The following is a 19,320-nucleotide window of genomic DNA, read 5'->3' on the forward strand; positions in this document are numbered from 1 at the left end:
GGGCAGAAATTTACTGGCCAGGGGGGAATCAAGCTACTGGAGGTAGCAGCAAAAGAGGGGGGAGATGCTGCCAGACCCCTGTCCAGGGACAAAACTCGTCCAGGGAGGAGGAGAGGGGGTAAATTACCCCATAGGATGCAGGGATCGCTCTCTGTATTTTGCCGCCCCAAGCACGGCAGTGAGGCAGCCTTCATCGGCATGTCTGTGGGAGGTCCGCCGTCCTGTGCCTTCGGCGTACCCGCCGCCAAATTGCCGCTGAAGCTGCGGGACCGGCGGACCTCCCGCAGGCATGCCGCCAAAGGCAGCCTGACTGCCACCCTCACGGCGACCGGCACGCTTGGTGCACTGGTGCCTGGAGCCGCCCCTGGTAGGATGACACCTACTGTGCTTGCAAATGGGGGGGGGGGAGGGGGGCGCAGAGGCTTTTTTATTTCTCCTCACAGGACGCTGCATGTCAGACTCAGAGCAGAGGGCAAGTTTTCCTGGGGCTGGGTTCTTAAAGGCACAGGCATCCCAATTCCTAGACTGTCAATGCTTAGACACCGCAGCGCCTCTCTGTCTTATATAAGTTCTGAGGTGCTACTTTACTGCTACAGCCAGGAGACTTAATGCTGTGAAATATTGTACATACACTCCCTCCCTCAAACTCTGCCTCACACATTCTATCAGTTTATAAGTCTATATGAAGTCACTGCAGCTCCTTTCTCTTATATAACGAGCTGAGGTGCTAAACTCCCTCCCAGAGCCCACACGTCCACACCCCCTCCCGCACCCCAATCCCCGGCCCCAGGTCAGAGCCCACTCCCCTCACCCAAACTCCCTCCTATAGCCTGCACCCCAAACCCCCTCTATAACAGGGCACACACCATGCCCCTTCAGTTCAGCTCTTCTCCCCCCTCTTCTCAGAGACACTTCAGGCTGGTGTAACGCCCATGTTCTTTATTTGTGATCTAATCCCCACCACCAGTTTCCAACTATATACAGGCTTTTTACAATAGCTTGGCCTGCCACAGGCCTGGCCAGCAACAGACTAGGAGACTCCCTGTGAGCCTGACCTTCCCCTGCTGGTTTCTACTCCCCTTGTTCTTACTTCCTCTCAACCCTATAGCTCCTGCTAAGGAGGCTGGCAGGTGTGGTCAGTTACCAGGCAAGCATCAGGCTATCTACCCAGCCCCAGTCCAATCCCCTGAGTGGGGCTGGAGTGGCAGGAGCTGATTAAGGCCTCTCTAGCAGCACCTTACCCCACACTTCCACAGCAAAACTCCCTTGGCCTCGTTCTGGATGCCACTAAAAAATATACAAACCTGCTGCCCCTGGTGCTACTTTACTGCCACAGGAGACTTGATGCAGTGAAATATTTTACCTACATTCTCTCAAACTCTGCGTCACACATTTTGAGTACTTAAGAGTCTCCTATCGTTATAAGTCAAATTTGTCTTATCTGCTGCAGTGATTCCCTGAATTGTGCTCTCTTCCTTGTAATCCATTTTTATTATAGTTTGCTCCATTAAAAATGTTATTTTTATTACTCTGAACCATTTATCTGTATTATCATTGTGCAATGCATGTCATTGTGCTGTTTTTTTTATTTTAATAGCTAATGCTCATAAAAAAAAAATTAAGTAGTTATTGGTTTTAGCAATTCCATCTGTGTTTCTATTATAGCACTTGCTATGGTTTTTTACTTTGATTTGTAGTTTTTAATTCTACCTTTTTTTCTTTTTCTTTTTATAGCACAAGTTTATTTTGTTGGATCGTGTGACTTCCAGTATGACTGATTTCCTGTCCTGTTTTCAACAATTCCTTTGCATTTGATCCACCAATGAGGGATTGCCTTTTGCTGCATTTATTTTGCCGGTGAATCCAGCCCTTAGTGTCCCATGTTCACATGTCATTGCTTGTGTGTAGAAGTTGACTCACAAATATTCAGTAAGTGTATTATATTGTGTCATCTTACATCCTTCCCAAGGGCAAAAATCTTCTGCAACAATGAAGGTTTGGGCTGATGAGCGGTGGCTGCAGAACGTTTGGATGCGCAAGTCCACATTCCTGCATCTGTGTGCAAAACTCACCAAAATAAAAGCTGCACTGACAACGGAGAAGCAAATATAGATTACACTATGGGGACCTGCAACACCAGATTCTTATTGGTCAATCAGAGGTCTTTCTACTAAACCAAGATGGAATGGATTTCTTTAATGTAAGTAGTCAGAACATATTGTTAATGATCATTTCATGTTCAATGCCCTGTTAACACCTCTGCAGTCACAGAATAACAAAGTAGTGTTACTGGGTTTCAGACTGTTGTCCCTTACAACTTAAGTTTCCATAGCAATATTTCTGAGTAAGGCTAAGTTTTCATAGAATCATAGAAGTTTAGGGTTGGAAGAGACATCAGGAGGTCATCTAGTCCAACCCCCTGCTCAAAGCAGAACCAACAACAACTAAATCATCCCAGCCAGGGCTTTGTCAAGCTGGGCCTTAAAAACCTCTAAGGGTGGAGATTCCACCACCTCCCTAGGTAACCCATTCCAGTGCTTCACCACCTTCCTAGTGAAATTGTTTTTCCTAATATCCAACCTAAACCTCCCCCACTGCAACTTGAGATCATTGCTCCTTGTTCTGTCATCTGCCACCACTGAGAACAGCCGAGCTCCATCCTCTTTGGAACCCCCCTTCAGGTAGTTGAGGGCTGCTATCAAATCCCCCCTCACTCTTCTCTCCTCTTCTGCAGACTAAATAAGCCCCGTTCCCTCAGTCTCTCCTCAGAAGTCATGTACCCCAGCACTCTATTCACTTTCATTGCCCTCCGCTGAACTAACTCTCTCCAATTTGTCCACATCCTTCCTGTAGTGAGGGGTCCAAAACTGGAGGCAATACTCCAGGTGTGGCCTCACCAGCATAGGCGCTGACTCCGTGGGTGTTCTGGGGCTGGAGCTCTGCACCTACTGGCAGCTCTCCGCCCCAGCTCACTTCCGCCTCCGCCTCTTCCCCTGAACGCGCCTATACTCACCAGTGCCAAATAGAGGGGAATAATCACTTTCCTCGATCTGCTGGCAATGCTCCTACTAATACAGCCCAATATGCCCTTGGTCTTCTTGGCAACGAGGGCACACTACTGACTCATATCTATCTTCTCGTCCACTGTAATCCCCAGGTCCTTTTCTGCAGAACTGCCGCATAGTCAGTCGGTCCCCAGCCTGTAGCAGTACTTGGGGTTCTTCTGTCCTAAGCACTCTGCACTTGTCCTTATTCATCCTCATCAGATTTCTTTTGGCCCAATCCTCCAATTTGTCTAGGTCACTCTGGACCCTATCCCTACCCTCCAGCGTATCTACCTCTCCTCCTAGCTTAGTGTCATCTGCAAAATTGCTGAGGGTGCAATCCTTCCCATTATCCAGATAATTAATTTTGTCACAGATATTTATAGTAAAAGTCAGGGACAGGTCACAGGCAATAAAGAAAAATTCATGGAAGGCCATTACCTGTCCCTGACTTTTACTATAAATATTGTGACAAAATGTGGAGGCACTTTGCAGCTGTGGAGCTGGCTCTGGGGCCCCCACCACTATTGGGGTCTTGGAGGTCCAGGGTCCCCCCCAACAGGATGAAGTTTAACAAAAACAAATGCAAAGTGCTCCACTTAGGAAGGAAAAATCAGTTTCACACATACAGAATGGGAAGACACTGTCTAGAAAGGAGTATGGCAGAAAGGGATCTAGGGGTTATAGTGGACCACAAGCTAAATATGAGTCAACAGTGTGATGCTGTTGCAAAAAAAGCAAAAATGATTCTGGGATGTATTAACAGGTGTGTCGGGGACTCGAACCCAGACGGCACGGTTCGTTGTCTGACCTCAGAGAGACAGGCAACACCAGCAAGGTCCAAACACAAGCTCTTTATTGAAGAGTGCACACAACAATAGAGAGCGGCCCGTCTCCAGAGAGAACCAGCCCCGATTACAATAACTAGTAAGGTTATAGAGACAGTTCCGTCGCGTCATAGTTAAAACAACCCAACCCCCCTTTATTAGTTAGAAAGCTTCTAATATTCATGCATATCTATCTTCTTTGACACTACAAACAATTCGTGATGCCTCAGCAACTTCTTATGAGCTTTGTTGTCATGCACCAGAAACTAGGAGAAAGGAGGGAGTTGAGTACAGATGAAGAACAGAAACAGGGAGTGGAGACTGCAAGTCTCCATATGTCCAAACAAACCGTTCCTAGTACATTTGGTACAAGAATGCGGCCCCCCCTTTATCTCATTCTTTGAAGCCCAAGCAAGCATGTCCTCATGTTTCACAGAGAGACAGGAATGGCCCAGCAACTACAGTTAGCCTAACTTTGGTTAAGCTGGCCAAACAACCTGTTCTATACTCCATTTTCCTTGGACCTAACAGGTGTGTTGTGAGCAAGACACGAGAAGTCATTCTTCTGCTCTACCCTGCACTGGTTAGGCCTCAGCTGGAGTATTGTGTCCAGTTCTGGACACTGCATTTCAAGAAAGATGTGGAGAAATTGGAGAGGGTCCAGAGAAGGGCAACAAGAATGATTAAAGGTCTAGAGAACATGACCTATGAAGGAAGGCTGAAAGAATTGGGTTTGTTTAGTTTGGAAAAGAGAAGACTGAGAGGGGACATGATAGCAGTTTTCAGGTATCTAAAAAGGTGTCATAAGCAGGAGGGAGAAAACTTGTTCACCTTAGCCTCTAAGGATAGAACAAGAAGCAATGGGCTTAAACTGCTGCAAGGGAGGTTTAGGTTGGACTTTAGGAAAAAGTTCCTAACTGTCAGGATGGTTAAACACTGGAATAAATTGCCTAGGGAGGTTGTGGAATCTCCATCTCTGGAGATATTTAAGAGTAGGTCAGATAAATGTCTATCAGGGATGGTCTAGACAATATTTGGTCCTGTCATAAGGGCAGGGGACTGGACTCGATTACCTCTCGAGGTCCCTTCCAGTCCTTGAATCTATGAATCCATGTCTGGCCGGTCATTCTTGCCACTCTGCCCCGCCCCACCCCACAGTGTCAAGGAGCTCTCCAGTCTGACGCATAAAGGCCCCCTCCCGCAGCCGCTGCTTGAGCCAAAACTGATCAGAAGAAAGACTTACAAAAAGCAATGAAAAGGCAGTGGGAGACACACCTAAGCCCATCCAGACAAGGGTGATATGATTAAGGAAACTCCCTAGCCTCATTTGCTTCAAAGATGGGAAAGGGAGGCACCTCCATTAGCATACAGAATGGAGAACAGAGATTCCAAGGCAAGAACCACATTGAACTCTGGGATCAGGAAAGCAGGGAAATCTCTGCTGCAGATGGTAATTAACCCATGCCTACACATACACAGTTCAGTAATTATCAGACCAATTCTAGTAATAAATCCTCTACTGACATCCAAAATACTGAAACTACCTAATTGCATTAGGAGCTCCCTTGAAGGAATACTGCCCATAACCAGGAATGATCAGTTCTTATTGTGTAGCCTGGACCAAAATAACTTAGAGAAACTTAGAGAAGAACAGATATAACTTACTTAGAGAATTTTTCACTTGACCACAGCTCAAAGAGCCAGGAAAAAATAAAAAACTTTTGAAGTGATAGCCCAGTACAGACAGTTTGATGTACTGGGCTATCTTGATTATCACTTCAAAAGTTTTTTTTTTTCTCTTACTTAATTGGCCTCTCAGAGTTAGTAAGACAACTCCCACCTGTTCATGCTCTCTGTATGTGTGCATATATATCTCCTCAATATTTATTCCACTCTATATGCATCCGAAGAAGTGGGCTGTAGTCCACGAAAGTTTATGCTCTAATAAATTTGTTAGTCTCTAAGGTGCCACAAGTACTCCTGTTCTTTTTGCGGATACAGACTAACACGGCTGCTACTCTGAAACCTATGGTTGCATACTATGATTATACTTGGTTGCAATCTTGTAGGTGATCTCATTATGTCAAATAACATTTGATCTGCATTGATCAAATACAGCCATATTATGTAAGCCACAAATACTTCAGAATTATGCACATAGCTGCAATTTATGTCTGTCTTGTGACTGGCTTATGAATGATGCATTGTTGATTTTGGTTTACCCCGCTTATATGTCTTCAATGTACATCTCATACCTTCTAACTGAACTTTGAGTCTTCTACTTTGAGGCTAGCGGGGGAGTGGGGGGGGAGAGCAGGTGGGAAAGAGAGAGAAGGGGGCGGCCAGGGCTACAGCGGGACGCTGCCACGTGGCCCCTCCCGCCGCGCCACCTGCCGCCTGCTGGGAGGGCTCCGCTCCGGTCGGCAGGGAGGGAAGGATGAGGACTGCCCTGCCGGGCTTGCTGCAGGGCGCTCCCGTCCTCCGTGCCACCGCCCCCTACGGGGCGGCAGGAGCAGAACAACAACAACAACAAAAAGCAGCCGTGCCGCCCTAGGATTGGGCAGAATGCCGCCTCGTTCAATCTGCCGCCCCAAGCACCAGCTTGCTCGGCAGGTGCCTGGAGCCGGCCCTGCATCTCATACCTTCTAACTGAACTTTGAGTCTTATATGGATTGATACTGCCTGTTTCCACTTAAGTAACGGTTTTCTGTTGTGAACAATTTTCAGGGAAATCTTTTGAGGACAAAATTGCAAATGTTTTGGCATATATAAGGAGTAACACATATCCTTGTAGGGATATTAAAGAAAGTTTATATTAGAAATGAAACTGATTCCCCATAATTGCTCCCCCATAATTTAAAATCTCATAGCATTACCAAGTAAAAGATCTCTTGGATTTATTGTTAACTTACAAGCTACTGTCTGTGTAAAACTTGTAAGCCATTGATTGCATCTGTTCTCAGAAAGATACTTTATTGCTATGTAAAACTTGCAAACAGTCAATTGACTGTTCTCTAAGCATGCTTGGTAATTGATAACTTTGCAAACAAACTTGGTAAGTCGTTAATTAACTCTCCACTCAAAACGATATATTGTAATGGCAACTGCTCTTAGAGGCAGCACAGAAAAACAAACCCCTCCCTCTGTAATCAAAGGGCAGGGAGTCTCAAATAAATTAGTAACACCCCAAAAGTGGTGGAGACAGTTAAATAAATGTGATTAAAAGAAGGAAGGTATGTGAATGAATGCTTGGTTTACATGAATGATCAGGGAGGTGCTAGCCTAGGAATGCAGTATCCATCAGCCGAAGAAGGCGTCAAGTGGGAACAACCAGATGACCCCCGGAGGGCAAACTGGAATCCACCTCACCATCTCAAAGGATGAGAAAAACCAACATCTGACAGCACGGAGCCATCAGGAATGTGTCACCTGCTGATTAATTCAGCAACAGCAGGATGAAGCAATTCCCATAGACTGACATAGGAATAAATTCCTATAAAAATGAACTCTAAAGACTAAGAACTTTGAGTCTCTGGTTCTGCTACCACCCTCCAGGAGCATCAGGTGAGCATCTGACACAGACTTGGCTCCACTCTTGTGGACAGGATACCTGGCCCAGGGCCGGCTCTGGCTTTTTGGCCACCCCAAGCAAAAAAAAAAAAAAAAAACCAGTGATCTGTGCGCCGGAGCGCGGGTGCAGGGGGACCGGCTAGCCGGGGTGGGGGGTGGTGGAAGGGAGCAGGCGGGAGAGAGAGAGAGAAGGGGGTGGCCAGGGCTGCAGCGGGACGCTGCCACGCTGTCCCTCCCGCCGCGCCGCCTGCTGGAAGGGCTCCGCTCCGGTCGGCAGGGAGGGAAGGATGAGGACTGTCCTGCCGGGCTTGCTGCAGGGTGCTCCCTACCTCCGTGCCACCACCCCCTATGGGGCGGCCGGAGCAGAACAACAACAACAAAAAGCGACTGTGCTGCCCTAGGATTGGGCAGAATGCCGCCTCGTTCAATCTGCCGCCCAAGCACCAGCTTGCTCGGCTGCTGCCTGGAGCCGGCCCTGACCTGGCCAGTAATTCTGTCACGAGCAACTTCCAGGCTGGTAGCTATAACTGATTAATGCAGAACCTGTGTGAGTGTTTGTGTGAACGAACGAATGTAACAACTGTCTGTATTTGCAATAAACGTGGCATTTTGCCTTATCCCTCTTATAAGATCCTGTTGGTATTATTTTATTAGTGTAACATCCTGAAGGAATGAATAAAGCAGGCAGACTGAACCTGCATCAATTTGCTCTCAACTTTTCTTTGGAAGGCAAGGAACCCTTTTTTTTTCATATAATACTGACACATTAAACTGGAAACTTCAGCCTGTAAATGATGGTCCTGATGTCCAACCCTGGGATTATTTGGAGTGTTAACCTTATCTTCAATGGGACCGGGATTGGGATCACTAGTTTTATTCAAATTTTCCAGAAAATCTCCTTTGCTATCTATGCAGGTCGTGCAACAAACATATTGGCAGTTACATGAGAAATTAGTATAAATTCTAAATGTTACCAAAAAACCCTATGACTTCGCTTTATTTCTCAAGTATGTTATCCAGTGTTTGTTTTTTTTCTTTTTCTTCTGTTTTTAAAAGTGGGCTTTACATTCTGATTGTGTGGCTGTTGTAACCATATTACATTGTGTACTCTACTTATGACATATGGGTTTATTAAGAACATTTAGTAAGAAAAATGTGAAGTATGACTGTAACCTTACATATAGGTCACTCAGATCTGGGAACTGGTGGGAATGGATTTAATAGGACCATTATCAGCGACAAAGAATGGATACTGGTATATACTGACAGCCATAGATTATCTTTCAAGATGGGTGGAAGCCTTTCCACTTCAAAATAGATATGAGGTGGCAAACAGCATATGAGGTAGCAAACAGCATGTACAAATTTCAGAGTAACAGCCGTGTTAGTCTGTATCCGCAAAAAGAAGAACAGGAGTACTTGTGGCACCTTAGAGACTAACAAATTTATTAGAGCATAAGCTTTCGTGGACTACAGCCCACTTCTTCGGATGCATATAGAATGGAACATATAATGAGGAGATATATATACACACATACAGAGAGCATAAACAGGTGGGAGTTGTCTTACCAACTCTGAGAGGCCAATTAATTAAGAGAAAAAAAACTTTTGAAGTGATAATCAAGCTAGCCGAGTACAGCCTCTCAGAGTTGGTAAGACAACTCCCACCTGTTTATGCTCTCTGTATGTGTGTATATATATCTCCTCATTATATGTTCCATTCTATATGCATCCGAAGAAGTGGGCTGTAGTCCACGAAAGCTTATGCTCTAATAAATTTGTTAGTCTCTAAGGTGCCACAAGTACTCCTGTTCTTCTTTTTGCGGATACAGACTAACACGGCTGTTACTCTGAAACTTGTCATTATGCAAGGCACTGCATTTAGCCGTATGGAATGGAAATCCATCAACCTCATGAAAAAACTCGTACAGATACCGACAGACATCATCTTCCTTTCCAAATGCAAGCAGATGGACATCATACCAAAAGGACTAAAGGTAAAAAATCCATTACAATCTACATATCACACAGACTATGCTGAGAGACTGTGTCACACACTCTCAAAGAAACTGCGAAACCACCTGATCAGCATCCTATACAGCAAACAGGGAAAGATTAAGAATGAGCTCTCGGAACTGGATACTCTCATAAGAAACCAACCTTCCACACAAACTTCCTCATGGATAGACTTTACAAAAACTAGACAAGCCATTTACAAGACAAACTTTGCCTCTCTACAAAGGAAAAAGGACACTAAACTATCTAAACTGCTACATGCCACAAGCAGCCACAACAGTAGTTCCCTTAACCCACCCAGCAATATTGTTAATCTTTCCATATATACTCTTAGGACAGACTCTTCTGCTGGGCTATCTCGGGGCCTCTCCTTTTGTCCCTCCAGACCCATGAATATGATACAGTTCTGCGGTGACCTAGAATCCTACTTTCGACGTCTCCGACTCAAAGAATATTTCCAACATACCTCTGAACAGCATACTAACCCACAGAATCCTCCCTACCAGCACTACAAAAAAAAGGATTCTGCATGGACTCCTCCGGACGGTCGAAACAACAGACTGGATTTCTACATAGATTGCTTCCGTTGACGTGCAAAGGCTGAAATTGTGGAAAAGCAACATCACTTGCCACATAACCTCAGCCATGCTGAACACAACGCCATCTACAGCCTCAGAAACAACCCTGACATCATAATCAAAAAGGCTGACAAAGGAGGTGCTGTCGTCATCATGAATAAATTGGAATATGACCAGGAGGCTGCTAGACAGCTCTCTAACACCACATTCTACAGGCCATTATCCTCTGATCCCACTGAGGATTACCTAAAGAAACTACACCATCTGCTAAAAAAACTCCCTGACAAAGCACAGGAACAAATCCGTACAGACACATGCCTAGAACCCCGACCAGGGGTATTCTATTTGCTACCCAAGATCCATAAACCTGGATATCCTGGACGCCCCATCATCTCAGGCATTGGCACCCTAACATCAGGCTTGTCTGGTTATGTAGACTCTGTCCTAAGACCCTACGCTACCAGCACTCCCAGCTATCTTCGAGACACCACTGACTTCCTGAGGAAACTACAATCCATCGGTGATCTTCCAGAAAACACCATCCTGGCCACTATGGACGTAGAAGCCCTCTACACCAATATTCCACACAAAGATGGACTACAAGCTATCAGGAACAGTATCCCTGATAATGTCACAGCTAACCTGGTGGCTGAACTTTGTGATTTTGTCCTCACCCACAACTATTTCACATTTGGGGACAATATATACCTTCAAGTCAGCGGCACTGCTATGGGTACCCGCATGGCCCCACAATATGCCAACATTTTTATGGCTGACTTAGAACAACGCTTCCTTAGCTCTCGTCCCCTAACGCCCCTACTCTACTTGCGCTACATTGATGACATCTTCATCATCTGGACCCAGGGAAAAGAAGCCCTTGAGGAATTTCACCATGATTTCAATAATTTCCATCCCACCATCAACCTCAGCCTAGATCAATCCACACAAGCGGTCCATTTCCTGGACACTACTGTGCTAATAAGCGATGGTCACATCAATACCACCCTATACCGGAAACCTACTGACCGCTACACTTACCTACATGCCTCCAGCTTCCATCCAGGACACACCACACGATCCATTGTCTACAGCCAAGCTCTAAGATATAACCGCATTTGCTCCAATCCCTCGGATAGAGACAAGCACCTACAAGATCTCTATCAAGCATTCTTAAAACTACAATACCCACCTGCTGAAGTGAAAAAACAGATTGACAGAGCCAGACGAGTACCCAGAAGTCACCTCCTACAAGACAGGCCCAACAAAGAAAATAACAGAACACCACTAGCTGTCCCCTTCAGCCCCCAACTAAAACCTCTCCAGCGCATCATCAGAGATCTACAACCTATCCTGAAAGATGATCCTTTACTCTCACAGATCTTGGGAGACAGACCTGTCCTCGCTTACAGACAACCCCCCAACCTAAAGCAAATACTCACCAGCAACCACACATCACTGAACAAAACCACTAACCCAGGAACCTATCCTTGTAACAAACCCCGATGCCAACTCTGTCCACATATCTATTCAAGTGACATCATCATAGGACCTAATCACATCAGCCATACCATCAGGGGCTCGTTCACCTGCACATCTACCAATGTGATATATGCCATCATGTGCCAGCAATGCCCCTCTGCCATGTACATTGGCCAAACCGGACAGTCTCTACGCAAAAGAATTAATGGACACAAATCTGACATCAGGAATCAAAATACTCAAAAACCAGTGGGAGAACACTTTAACCTGTCTGGTCATTCAGTGACAGACCTGCGGGTGGCTATATTACAACAGAAAAACTTCAAAAACAGACTCCAAAGAGAGACTGCAGAGCTAGAATTGATATGCAAACTAGACACAATCAACTCCGGTTTGAATAAGGACTGGGAATGGCTGAGCCATTACAAACGTTGACTCTATCTCCCCTTGTAAGTACTCTCACACTTCTTATCACACTGTCTGTACTCGGCTAGCTTGATTATCACTTCAAAAGTTTTTTTTCTCTTAATTAATTGGCCTCTCAGAGTTGGTAAGACAACTCCCACCTGTTTATGCTCTCTGTATGTGTGTGTATATATATCTCCTCATTATATGTTCCATTCTATATGCATCCGAAGAAGTGGGCTGTAGTCCACGAAAGCTTATGCTCTAATAAATTTGTTAGTCTCTAAGGTGCCACAAGTACTCTTGTTCTTCTTTTAGCATGTACAAAATGGTTGTTCGATGTGGATGCCCACAGCGGATACTGACAGATCTCGGTCCTGAATTCAATAATAAGGTAATGACTGTTTTTTGTTTTTTGTTTTTTTTTCTTCCCATGTTATTTTTACTATGTATTCAATCTCACTATCAGGTCACAGATAGCTGATAGTGAGCATAAGTTTCATCGCCCTTATGATTTTTTTTTTTTTTTATTATTAAAGGCACATTGTTGTTGACAACTGTTTGAGAACAATCACCATACTTTTTTTGATAAACTGCTGTTGGTCACCGTCAGGGTTGCTATAATATTTTTTTGGGTGTCTTCATATCTACCAAAAAACCCCACAACAACTTGTTTCCAATAGTAATATTAAAAGATGGGCTATTCCTGTTGCTAATTACACATAAAAGTAATGGCAAATAGGCGAAGGAACATTCTTTAAGACAAGTCTGTATGTAAGTTTATGGTGTAACTTATTTTCTTTCAGTTTAACCTGTATGTTTGCAAAAGATTGGGAATAGAACGTAGCTTCACCAGCCTGTATCACCCACAAACTAATGGCTTGGCTGAAAATGCTAATGAATCCATCAAAAGGTAAGTGAATGGGTGGGAATATTACAGTACTAATGGCAAGTAGAGTCTACTATGCCAGAAGATGCAACTCACTACAAAGTCTTCAAAATCAATGTGTTACATAATCAAAAATACTTTCAATGTATTACGTCTTTTTGATTATGTATAATTTGTTTCAGTCAAGACTGTACATGTGCTTTTTTTCCCCCACAAGCGAATCAATCATCATTTGTTACAGAGCATTGCGGAAGATGGTTGATGACACCGGGAGTAATTAGGATGAATTCCTTGAGCCCATTTTGTTTTCTTTGCAAACTAAAGTACACACAACAACAAAAATTTCACCTTTTTGACTAATGTTTTGCGATGACCTGGTGTTTCCAGAAAAAGTCTTAAAGAGTTACACAGTAAGTGTATGTTAGTACCAGCAGCTTTTCATGTACATATGGTATTCTGTGTGTCTTCATTTTACAAATACCCCTTCTCCATTTGTTTACAAAGATCCCAGATATGAATAAATTCAGGGAAGACTTCTGCAAAAAGTACAGCATAAATATGAAATCTAGACATGATGCTGACATTGCACTGGCTTTTTGTAACATTTCTAAAGCACAAGAAAAACAACAAAGACATTCTGCTAAAAAAAGACTTCTAAATATGGGGAAGTAACATTTGTTGTTGGGGACTGTTATGTTACTGAATGCGAAAAAGAGAACAAGAAAAGGAGGACCGCTGCAATCTAGCTATCGGGGACCATACAAAATTAAGACCCTTGAGGGTAAGGGCTGGTCCACACTAACCCCCCACTTCGAACTCAGATACGCAACTTCAGCTACGTAAATAACGTAGCTGAAGTCAAAGTACCTTAGTTCGAACTTACGTGGCACATGTGGCAGGCAGGCTCCCCCGTCGACTCCGCGTACTCCTCTCGTGGAGCAGGAGTACCGGTGTCGATGGCGAGCACTTCCGGGATCGATTCCAGAAGATCGATTGCTTACCGCCGGACCCGGAGGTAAGTATAGACGTACCCTAAGAGAGTTAAATTGCAAACCATCTCAGGGAAACTATTAGGAACCATGTACAGTATCGCACACTTAAAACCATTTAAAGAGCAACCAACATTATCTGCTGAAAGCAGATCAGAGGAAAACATCGGAATTGAAATTGCTATTGGTGACACTGAACAAAAAACACCCTCAGAAGAGATTGGAAAAATGGATGGCACTGTATCTCATAACAGCACAGTGAAAAACATAGAGGTCACAGCAATGGAAGAAGAGGACTATATAGGGCAAGATGTTTCAAGCAATGATACAAGTGATGATGATGACGATGTTGATGACATGCTTATGGAGGATGGAAAACCTAACCAATGGTTTCTGAAAGGTAATTGGTTACCACACCTTTCTTAAACAGGTTTTTAACATAGTTCCATTTATGAAGTATGTTAAAGGTTTTCATGTACAAAGTGGCGGCATTCACAGTAGTAAAACAGGGAAAAAGAAAACTGTATTACCATGCATGTAATATGTGTTCCCTTTTTTTTTTTTTCCCCCTAATCAAATTTGTAATGACTGGCAAACACACAGAGCCTGGAGGCCAAAGTGAGAAAAATCAAATTGTGTGGCTCTTCATTTCATTGCCTGAAACCAAGAAGCTGGATAAGTGATGAGGTACATTTAAGTACCACTAAACATGTATGGTAACAGGATTGATTAATCAAATATTATTTAAATTGTTCCCTTTCTTTCATCATGTGTTGTAGGTTATTGATGCATATTTGAGCTGTGTGATCAAGAAAGCAGGTGGAAAGGTAGGCCACTTACTGTGATGGTACATGAAAGTATAAATTGTATCAATAAGTAAACAATCACATGAATATGTGGTACAACATATTTAAGTCCAAATACCCTTGAAATATCAATATAAACCTGAAATTGCAACATTTCAGTGTATTTACTGCTGCCAAACATGTACTGAAATGTATTTGTATCTGACATACAATCCTTGACGAATTGAGGGCCACATTAGTTTTGTTATACAGTTCAGTGGCTATGAATTAAACACAAGTATGCAAACAACTTAGTCAGTTTTTACATTAAGTAAGACAAAGCACATTGATTACAAATCTTTTTGTTTTTACATGACTCTCTTACATATCTTATTTGTAACACTAAGGATCCCTTGCATGTCTGTCTATATTAACTTCATTATGTGCCAGATATTAATGATTAATGCATTAATAACTTGGTTGACTGTCAACAGGTACAAGCCATCTCATCAGTAGTTTCCACTGTCATTCTCTCAGGCAGAGCAACAAAAATGAAAGTGAAGGTAAATGCTACGAAGCTTTCATACATAGCATGAGCAAAGCACATTTTCATTCAGTCAGTTAAACACCGTGTGAAACAGCAAATACAATGCTATGTTTGATGTGGAATGAGTACTGTAATAGTAATCCAGGTAATGAAATTGGGAAATACAGTATAATCTAAATTTCATGGTTTGCTTCATTGGAAACTCTAATTGCATCTCTAATTTTTTTTTTTTTTCAATGAATACAGAGTGGAATTCTTCAATATGATATATTGTCGCTTCCTTACCACACACCAGGTCATTGGGTTCTTGCAGTAAGATGTTTTCTATTGTACTTTGGGATTATGGGCACTAAATGTGGTATTATATAAGAGATTTGTAACACAGCTGGGTAGCAGTGATATAATTTCCCATGTTGTGGGTTTTCAGTGAGTTCAGTGCATGCAAAGGAAAGTGGAATGTGAATGTAACTCTTGACATTCCAAGAACTGAGTTTTAAAAAATAAAATGCTTCTGTGAAGACTGTGAAATTCTGTTGTTAATGTAACTTGGAAGAATAGTCTGTAATGATTTGATCAATGAATTCACAATATGCTTTTCTCTTGTGTGTTAGTGAGACATTACAAATGAGAATGTTAATGGAATGTTTTTTGAGAAATCACTATAAAATTGTTGAAATCCTCACATTACCAATATAATTTGTACATATATTTACACTTACAGATAGCATTGATGAAAACAAAAGAATTGTTAATAATTGACCCCTTGTGTGATGAGATGAGATATGAAAGAACATGCTTGAGGAATCGGAGGTGATTTTTTAGATACTTACTTTTACAGTGTACATGAACTCTTCCTGCGAAAATATTTTCAGGAAATGTAAGAATAGTGAGACTAATATCTTCCTGTTAGCTACAAAGAAAAATTGAAACAGCTTGTACTTGTACTTGTAACCCTTCTGCCCATCAGAGTTGGCAGCAACAAGGACCGGGTTCAGTATCTAGGGGTTCCGTTTCAATAACACAACGCAAAACTGGCTCGAGCCCCCACTCAGTGACCTGGGACAATTACATACCACCTCCCAGGAGCCTCTAAGAGGCAATACTGCCCCTCTCGCAAGCACAGAATCTGAGTGTAGCAAAAGCCTTTTAATAAAGGAGGGAAACAATGAGACATTATGTTGGGGAAACACCACAAACAGGATTCATAACACAAACCATGAGCAAAAGACCCACCCCCAAGTAAGTTTGGCAGTGTTCTTTTCCCTTCAGGGTCTTAAGTCCAGCAACAGTCACCCCACCCCAGTTTCTGTCCTTGGTCAGTGCAGCCTCCCAGCATTCAGAAGTTCATCTGCAGAGTTTACCTCCCAGCCTGGGTGGAAGTGGAGGAGGGCTCCACTGGGGCCAATTGCCACACTTCTCCACAGGGTTCTGCTGCAGTCTTCACCACCAGCCGCTCTACTCCACTAGCTTCCCTGCTATCAGCTCTGCTCCACTAGCCATGCCTCTCCCCAACTTGTCTTCAACCCATCCCCTCAGTAACTTCAGCACTCAGTGATTTTAGCTGATAGACAGGGAGCCTCAATGCTGGTCTACCACTAGCCCAAAGTGGATCTAATGCTTAGACCCAAACAGCAGTGAGTTCAGCTCTGTAGGATACAATAAGGTTTCAAATGAAATCAAAAATTAGTTCTTTCATTGCACAGCAGACAGACAAACATTGTGTTTAAGGTACCTCAGACAACACCCACACTACCAGGTTCATATATTTGCCTGGTATGGGCTTTGGAACCCATGTCCCTTGCCCAGCAAGTGCTACTAAGTTGAGGGCGAGTCCCTCCATCATAAAATGCCAAGTACAGTTCTACTGTCCTGGATTCACATAACGAGAATAACAACCTTTATTACTCCTGCCCCAATAACAAAGAGACTGGGGGTCCCACGGCAGCCAAAGTAACCATTTGGGCAATCAGTCCATCATGCTAGGCAGTGTGGGTGTGCCTATGCAAACGAGATCAGCCTCTGAAGTCCTTTTCCACAGCTCACCACCAGATGTCAGAGTAGAGCCCATTCTGACTCTGCTTACATCCTGAATGTGCTTACTAGACTTTGAGTGAACTTGTGTGATTTGAGTCTGGCTACTTCATAGAATCAAGTATCGGCTCTCTGAGCTGTGGGGCAAATGATGTATCTACAAAAACAGCAAGGAGTCTGGTGGCACCTTAAAGACTAACAGATTTATTTGGGCATAAGCTTTCGTGGGTAAAAACCTTCGGATGCATCCGAGGAAGTGAGGTTTTTACCCACGAAAGCTTATGCCCAAATAAATCTGTTAGTCTTTAAGGTGCCACCAGACTCCTTGCTGTTTTTGTACTTCATAGAATGTGGCCCCAAAACAGTAGCATGTTGCATGAGTGAGAAGGTGTTATTAGCAACATGGGGCACAGCAAATCAGGCGATACATTGTGTAAGAGTGAGACAATAATATGAGTGTGTGTGTGTGTGTGTGTGTATATATATGAGCAATAAATCATTGCAATCATTAATTAGAGATAGAAAGGATAATGTTTTCACCCCTCAGCTCATAGTCATTTATACAGTCCGCTACTGTATTCTCTACAAATTTCAGATTAACTAGCAAATCGTCATCTGATTGGAAGAGTAAAATTGTTCAGCATGCCAGACAAAGTGATGGACATAATTGCGGACCACTCATCTTAAAGGTATTGAATACCAAATTGCCATTATAATTTGTTATTGATGTTGTGACATTGTGCAGTCTATATGGTTTTATAAAAACATGATGATAAGTGAATATAATGTAACTGGGATCGTTTTAGAAAAATATAGTAAAAAGTAAATATAACGTAACTGGGATATGCTTCATGCAAAAGGTCTCTTGTAAGGTATCATTACAAAGCTTATAATCTACTGAGTGTGATCATCCGATTTGTATAAATGTACCACTCTTGTATCTAAAACTAGAAATATAAAATATAACTCTGAGGGTCTATTGTAATTATGTAAAGTGTTGGCCATTAATGATGGTTTGGAATCTTGATGACTCCCATTGTCTGCAGATGGCTGGGTTTACCTGTGAGTCTTCCTGTATATGTGTGTGCTGGCAAGTGAGTAATGAAGTCTTGCAGTGACATGAAATGTCACCTGAACTGGAATCTATCTTTGAGGGTGGGTGGAAACCCAGAGGGACAAAGGGCTCCCGCCTTATGCAAAAGATATATAAAGGGGTGGAAGAGAACCAGGGAGAGAGGAGCCATCATGAAGAATCCCCTAGCTATCACCTGAGCTGGAACAAGAGCTATACCAGGGGAAAGAATTGTGCCCAGGCCTGGAAGGTGTCCAGTCTGAGAAAAACTTACTGAAGCATCTCTGTATTCAGTTTGATTAGGCATAGATTTGCGTATTTTATTTTATTTTACTTGGTGACTTACTTTGTTCTGTCTGTTACTACTTGGAACCACTTAAATCCTATTTTCTGTATTTAATAAATCACTTTTTATTTAGTAATTTACTCAGAGTATGTATTAATACCCGGGGGAGCAAACAACTGTGCATATCTCTCTATCAGTGTTCTAGAGGGCGAACAATTTATGAGTTTGCCCTGCATAAGCTTTATGCAGGGTAAAACGGATTTATCTGGGTTTAGACCCCATTGGGAGTTGGGCATCTGAGTGCTAAAGACAAGCACACTTTTGTGAGCTGTTTTCGGGTAAACTTGCAGCTTTGGGGCAAGTGATTCAGACCCTGGGTCTGTGTTGGGGCAGACGGGAGTGTCTGGCTCAGCAAGACAGGGTGCTGGAGTCCTGAGCTGGCAGGGAAAACAGGAGCAGAGGTAGCATCCAGCAGCATTGCCGGACCCTATGGCAGAGCCGCTGATGTGTGGGGAGCTAAAGGGGGCAGCAACGTTAAAGCATAAAGCACTGCCACGACAGCACTGTAATATCAACTGTGTACGGGCCGGTACCGGTGGCTGGTTCTTAACGGTATGCTGGGCCAGCAACCTTTCACTGCTGGTAATTATAATGTTTTTTCTAAACAGAAGTGTTGTTAGTTTGCAGAAACGTATTTGCAGCAGAAAGACATCAGTACGGTAGAAACAACATAAGAGGCTAATACTGCATATAGAAGACAAATAGCAGTCCTTCTAATGAAGGAGTCAGGTAATAACTTTCT

At 43.2% G+C, this 19,320-nt stretch overlaps 1 protein-coding gene across 1 annotated transcript in view; it reads left to right on the plus strand.

The window, feature by feature from the left end:
- The window catches only part of LOC128832987 (uncharacterized protein K02A2.6-like), a 28,571-nt gene extending 15,314 nt beyond the window's left edge, over positions 1-13,257 (plus strand). The window contains exons 2-5 of the mRNA XM_054020773.1: positions 1,735-2,200; positions 12,238-12,313; positions 12,726-12,832; positions 13,050-13,257. Of these exons, the coding sequence (XP_053876748.1) occupies positions 2,181-2,200; positions 12,238-12,313; positions 12,726-12,832; positions 13,050-13,089 (243 nt within the window). The 5' untranslated portion in view covers positions 1,735-2,180 and the 3' untranslated portion in view covers positions 13,090-13,257. The remainder of the gene's footprint in view (positions 1-1,734; positions 2,201-12,237; positions 12,314-12,725; positions 12,833-13,049) is intronic.
- Positions 13,258-19,320: the final 6,063 nt, after the last annotated feature.

This window comes from Malaclemys terrapin, chromosome 2, assembly GCF_027887155.1.
Source record: "Malaclemys terrapin pileata isolate rMalTer1 chromosome 2, rMalTer1.hap1, whole genome shotgun sequence".
Lineage (NCBI taxonomy): Eukaryota > Metazoa > Chordata > Testudines > Emydidae > Malaclemys > Malaclemys terrapin.